The sequence below is a fragment of the Notothenia coriiceps genome, unplaced genomic scaffold (assembly GCF_000735185.1).
Source record: "Notothenia coriiceps isolate Sejong01 unplaced genomic scaffold, NC01 NC01_scaffold00005349, whole genome shotgun sequence".
Lineage (NCBI taxonomy): Eukaryota > Metazoa > Chordata > Actinopteri > Perciformes > Nototheniidae > Notothenia > Notothenia coriiceps.
Window position 1 is genome coordinate 19,283 of NW_011338050.1, and position 6,431 is coordinate 25,713.

Consider the following 6,431-nt stretch of genomic DNA (forward strand, 5'->3'; position numbering starts at 1 on the left):
ATGAATATATTTTTTGTATTTCAGACCAAGATTGCAGGGGTTGGCTTTGTGAAGATTCATGCTCCCTGGAACATCCTCTGTCGAGAGGCCGAGCTGATGAAGCTGAAGATGCCCACCAAGAAGGTAAGACTCTGTTGAGGCTGTAAAGTTACCCCTATTACACTCTCTGTTGACCGCACTCTACAATGCATTTGTTCCCTTAATCCAACCACACAAAGGCTGTTCTCTGGTGTCAAAGTCTTGTCCTTTATAGTCAGGGTCCGGCTCTTTTAAAGCCCACTATCCACATACAGGAAAATAAAATGCAGTGTAACAGTTTTCCTGACCATATCTGTTACACTCTGTTACAGTCTTGAAAGTGGGCTTTGTAGAAAGACATCACAGTGTCTGTAAAAAGTTGGCATTTATTCTTACCTTTGTACAGTTTTTAGGAAGTGATGTCCTTGTTCTGGTTTTTACACCTGCATTGACTGTTAAGCAATATATTGTAAAAAAAGATGGGAGAAAAAGATAAATATAGTATTACAACATACTTGGATTTTTGGAGGATTGTTTCGTAACAGGTGGTAAAAGTAATTGCAAAAATGTATAACTATAACTAATAACTGTCTAATAAGACATCTGCCTGTCCATCCTCAGAGACATTCATCTTCATTGAGGCTACTACATATCAGATATCTATAGTTACAGTATACAGTTATACAGAGCATTCTCCATTTGTTTATGCAAGTGCAAATCATGAATATTGAGTATATTACTGACAGTAAAACTGTATTTGGTATATGCTTCCCTTCATATTGATTACATGTGAGTAAGGCAAGGCAAGTTTATTTATGTTATACATTTTAACAACAAGGCAATTCAAAGTGCTTTACAATTAAATTATTAAAAACATTAAGACTTGGTGTAAAATAAAAAAAACATTTAATCACATTTAAACTGAGAATACACATGAAAACAAGCTAAAATACAACAAGACAGGTACAAAATTACAATAATAAAAGTTGCCTGAACTGCAGTTTTCTGGGATTCAATCCAGATTTATGGACCATAATAACTGAACGCTGCTTCTCCATGTTTAGTTCTGACTCTGGGGACAGAAAGCAGACCCCTCCCAGAAGACCTGAGAGTTTGAATGTAGCAAAAGATCAGAAAAAAAATATTCAGTGATTTATAAACCAACAGCAGTATTCTTTGACACACAAGAAGCCAGTGTAAAGACTTCAGAACAGGAGTGATGTGATCCACTTTCTTAGTGTTAGTGAGGACTCGAGCAGCAGCGTTCTGAATCAGCTGCAGCTGTCTGATGGATCTTTTACTGAGACCTGTGACGACACCATTACAGTGGTTGAATCCTTGAATCTAGATATAGCTTAAGGCGATAGTAGGCTGAATTGTTTTAATGTGGCTGTGAAATTCATGTCAGAGTCCATGACTACACCTAGATTTTTGGCCTTTTCAGTTGTTTTTAACCTTTCCGATTAAAGCATAGTGGAGATATAGGGATAAGCTCTGTCTGGGCAATAGTTCTGTATTTATCACGAGGCTCACACCGGTGTGTCGGTCAGAACATCTCTAAAGGACAAATATCCAAAGCTGAGAGATGATTGATATTCCTTTACTGACTTCTCTTTGTCAATAAGTGAAAGTCAGCAGTGATACAGATCCTATGTGTGCGTGGTTTTCTTTATGCACACATCACTTGAAATGAAACTTAATGCACTGCTGCCCAACTTTCGTCTGTCACTTAACCTTTTTACTGCCTGAGACCCAATACTTTTGACGTGTGACTCCCCCTTAGATAACCACCGATGAACCGAAACAACAGATACTAACACTATATAATAACAGAAATCCAGAACATCTTATAGCTTTTGGGCCTTCTCTACAGAAGATGAGCACTGACTTTTAAACAATGCCTTTTTGTTCCAAACACTATTGTCTGAGTTTTATCTTTGTTTATTTGATGGAAGTCCTGACACATTTAACCATGGATTTGTTCGATGCATTTACTCAGTGTTTGTACTGGACAGCAAGTCACCTGGTGAAATGGTTATTTAAATGTGTGTGTCGTCTACATAGCTACGGAAACGTATTGATTTGTATTATCCGACCCAGTGGAAGCATGTGAGTATACATTTTCATATTTATAATACAATCATTTCAGTTAGGCATATACAGTTCGGGGGTTGTTGTTTTTTTCTTCATCACTTTACATTTAGTTAATGCAACACTTCCAACAAGCTTTTATTGGTGAGCTGAGAACTCTATATGCAGTTTACGAATTCCCAGTACATATTGTGCTCTAAATGTAATAGGGAAAACATAGATAAAACCATGTTTAGCATTAAACAAGCATACAGTTAAACCCACGCTGCTCCAACAAACAATAAGTGAAACATTGTCATGGTATTTCAGGATGGCTTAACTTGAAATGGATTGTGGATGTCTTTCATGTCTGTTCTTGTGTTAAATGCACTTCACTCACAAAGTAATCTTGATGAACTGTGTGTGTTCTAGGTGTATGAGGTGAAGCAGTTGAGTGGTGTTGTGGAGAAGATCTGCTCCCTGGCTTGTAAACTCGTGGAACCTCTCCACCCTCATGTTGAGGAACATCAACCACAGAACATCAAACACCTTTCACACACGTTCTCCAGAGAGAAACAACACCTGTAAGTGTTTTCATATGTGTTACCTTTTTAGCTTAATATGGGTGTACATGCTACACAACCACAAAGAGGAAACCCTTTATGAGAAGTAGAGCAATTATTTTTAACCAGAGAAGTGTTTCAATATGGTGGCTAACTGTTAGCATGGCCATAGCTGCTGGCCACAAAAGACAGCTTAATAAACACTTTATATCACAAATACATACAAAAAATGTTTTAAATGTTTTTGATATCACTTCTATTAAAGTTTAAGGTGAAAACGTCGATTTCCTTTAAGCAGTATCTAAGAACGGTGTTTTTTTGTTTCATTTACAGGTTTGACCTCTCAGACAAAGATAACTTCTTTGACAGCAAAACCAGGAGTTCTATAGTAAGTCCACGGAAGTTTGTCTGGGATGTTTCTTACAATAACGAACATGTTACTTTTGTTATGAATTCTTCTGACAGATTGTGCAAGGATCGTATGCATGCCATAACGTGTAAAAATAAAGGAATTTATGTAAATACTACCTTCTCTCTGACCCACATAGGTCAATTTGGTTGTGGTCATTATTGCTTTTGCAGATTATGAAAATCAGAATCAGCATAGGTTTCTGGGGGACAGTTACTCCCGTTCAGAATGAAACAGATAAAAGATAAATCATTAAACAAATATGCACTGTATTATATAGATGGAAAATTAACATAAGAATGTGCAAATAATGATAGTCAAATGAAGATATTTATGTAAAATAAGAAATGTAAGTAAAATGTCCAATAAAATGAAATAGCCTAAAATAATAATATAAACATAGGAAACTTTAAGTAAAAATGTGCACATTGTACTAGTCTACAATATATAAAATGTGTATTACAATATATACAAGAGTTATAAAGAGTTTAACTGTCCTAGTGCCTTGTCATGTTCCGTCATTGTGTTTTCATTTTATTCCAGGTTTTTGAAATATTAAAAAGAACCAAATGCAAGGCCAAGTACAGCATGGGTGAGTCTCTCAACAGTTCACTTCTCTGTCTTGTTTTCCAGTGGAGTTTAGAGGTGAGTCAATCTTACTTTAGTAAGTTTAGGGTGGGTTACGTTGGAGTTATTGAAAATAGATCATTTAATTGAGGAATTTATTTGAACAGATGCAATTCTGCCCATAAGGAATATTAATAGGTTCATCCAGTGCTGAAGTTGTCATTTCTTCCTTTTGAGATGGAAGTAAATCTGATTCCATCTGATTATACAATTAAAAGCCATTGAATTTCTAGTACCAAATAATTATACATTTTTTGTATACAATTTATGTATACAATTCAGATTAAAAAGATGGACCAGATTTACTTCCATGCATATCCAAGGTTTTATTCTGCATGTGTTAAAGCACGTGTGTCTTCACACAGTGAGAACCACAGTTTGACCCGGATGCAGTGACTTTTTATTTTTGTATTTACATTGATGAGAGCGATGAGAGCGATGAGAGCGATGAGAGCGATGAGAGCTTTCTCAGCAAAGACCATGATGGGAAAGATAAAGATGTTTGAGCTCCAGGTGGAACTGGGGTTTTCGCGATTTTCTATGAAATGTTATGAAAGAAGGCGAGCTTTGATTTGTGCTGCAGTCGTGTCTCTCTGCCAAGTCTCAGCAAGATGTTATGACAAAAAAATCTTATCCGACACAGTGACCATGTAACAGCAAATATTGTGCTGTCCGAACCCGGCATAAAGCTCTGAGTTCAAATCACTTATCCTGGTCTTTCGATGACTTACATTTTCTCCTCCATCTTCATAAACTGAAAATGAAATGGCCAGTAAGCCTCCATAAAGATGTGGAACCCACCCTAACACCTGCCTCTTGTTTGCAGGTATCACCAGTCTCCTGGGGAGTGGTATCTATACTGCAGCTTACCCTCTTCATGATGTGAGTAGTACTAATCCTGACCAATAGGTTATTAAAAGAAGAGTCCCAGGTCACAGTCTCTGGTTAGTATGCACAGCATCAGTGTTTCTCTTTTCTTTACAGGGAGACATTAATGAGGAGAGCGCAGTACACAATGACAGAAGGGTGAGGAAGTGAGCAGGTCCTGGTTGACTGTTGTTCACACATTGCATTTGTAAAGCTCTGCACACGTGCATGCATGGTAATTAGGTCCATAAATCTGTGACCTAGCTATCTCTAAACTTTACAAATACTTGCAACACTCACAAGGTCAATAGTAAACCTGCATGCTCAAGTCTCTTTTTTTTTTGCTGACGTTTTTACAGTAGATCATACGTGTTTCAAACTTTCAAATATTTAGTTTGTTAAGTTTTTGTTGTTGTTTTGAATGTATATTTTTATATAGTTTACAAGCATTTAGCCTACTATCTTGCTTCTGAGAACACTCACTTGAGTACCAAATGTGTTTTCACCGTATTAATCCGCTGCTTAAAATAGTCCCCCACCAAATGCATTTACTTCATATTTATAATTACATAGAAAAAAATCATTAGACTCAACTGTACAATTTAATGTTGTTAAAAACAGGTTTCATCTATTACCTCCACCTTTACCCGTGACGATGGAGGCTCTTCTAGCTCATTTTGTTGCCTGAAATGTACATCAATGGGCTAAGCTAACTAGCATGGTGACAGTTCACTGTGAAGTAAACAGCAATTGCGTTGTATTAAATTAGAAGTAGAATTAGAAAGATTAAATGCATGATTAAAACTGTATCAAATAATGCAACAAAACACTGTTGATTTTCTTCCTCAGCTTTTGTATGAAGAGTGGGCAAACTACAGTGTGTTCTTCAAGTACCAGCCCATCGGACTTGTGCGGTAAGGACACTTAGCGTTTAGTAATATCATTTAGTTCCAACATTCCCGTATGGTAACAACTCTTCTATCAAAATCCCCTTCCTGTTCTTCAGCTTGGGCTTTTATTTTGAAGGACTCAGGATTCAGGCTCATAGATTTGTACTTTACATCATACACTATATTACATAGCCAGGATTATAAATAACAGTGTAATCCTTTATACTGCCAGAGGATTGATCCAAGTTCAGAACTGTTATAATCCTGCACAGGGATTTAAATAAGAAGGTCAAAGCACCTCGGAAATTGAAAACATCAAAGAGTGTTGAATTTGTTGCACATCTTTTGTTATTGTGGTAATGATTTATGGGTTTAGTGATTTATTTATTTGAAAAAAGAGAGGTATTATTAAGTGGTTCTCAGAAATACCTTCTGCATCAAAAGAACTGACTGGTTTGAGGTTGTGTCACAGCTTTGCGTATCTCCAGTTGGACTTCCTATATCAGAGTTTATCGTCTCATTAGTACAACAACACAGCCCAATAAAGCCCCCGGCTGTTTGAGTGCAGGGCTGTTTTTGTCACGAATCCCTGCTTACCAGTGGCGTGTGATGAGGTCAGTGGATGTGAAGGCACAAGCCCATATCAGAGCCAGATTTACACACATATTTATTAGAGTATACTGGTGGCCCTCCCCCCCCCCCCATGTCCCTGCCTTGCATTGTATTACTATGGAATGTGCTAACCCTGGTCAAGTACGTAAGTACAGTTCAGGTTCCTATTAGACCCTCCAGAAAAACGCGGGCAAAAATCCTTGATTATGCGGGCTAAATTCCTTGATTATGCGGGCTAAAATCCTTGATTATGCGATTAAACATGCAGGGTTTTATGTGATTTTATGCGGTGAAATTGCGGGAAGTTAGGAAATATGCGGAAAGTTGCGAAATATGCTAAATATGCGGGGGAAAAGAATAACAATTTTTTTAAAT

General features: G+C 37.1%; 1 protein-coding gene across 1 annotated transcript; it reads left to right on the forward strand.

The window, feature by feature from the left end:
• Window positions 1-5,472, forward strand: LOC104942878 (anoctamin-1-like). Its single transcript, XM_010768185.1, has 7 exons — window positions 1-123; window positions 2,521-2,672; window positions 2,985-3,039; window positions 3,604-3,652; window positions 4,514-4,569; window positions 4,672-4,713; window positions 5,404-5,472. The coding sequence occupies exons 1-7, from the start codon at window positions 1-3 to the stop codon at window positions 5,470-5,472; spliced, it is 546 nt and encodes a 181-aa protein (XP_010766487.1).
• Window positions 5,473-6,431: the final 959 nt, after the last annotated feature.

Bases quoted from the DNA above. Each gene is read 5' to 3' on its own strand.
- LOC104942878 (XM_010768185.1), top strand. From the start codon at position 1: ATGAATATATTTTTTGTATTTCAGACCAAGATTGCAGGGGTTGGCTTT. The intron at 2,673-2,984 runs GTAAGTGTTTTC...TTTCATTTACAG, and splicing joins TCCAGAGAGAAACAACACCT to GTTTGACCTCTCAGACAAAG. The intron at 4,714-5,403 runs GTGAGGAAGTGA...TTTCTTCCTCAG, and splicing joins CAGTACACAATGACAGAAGG to CTTTTGTATGAAGAGTGGGC.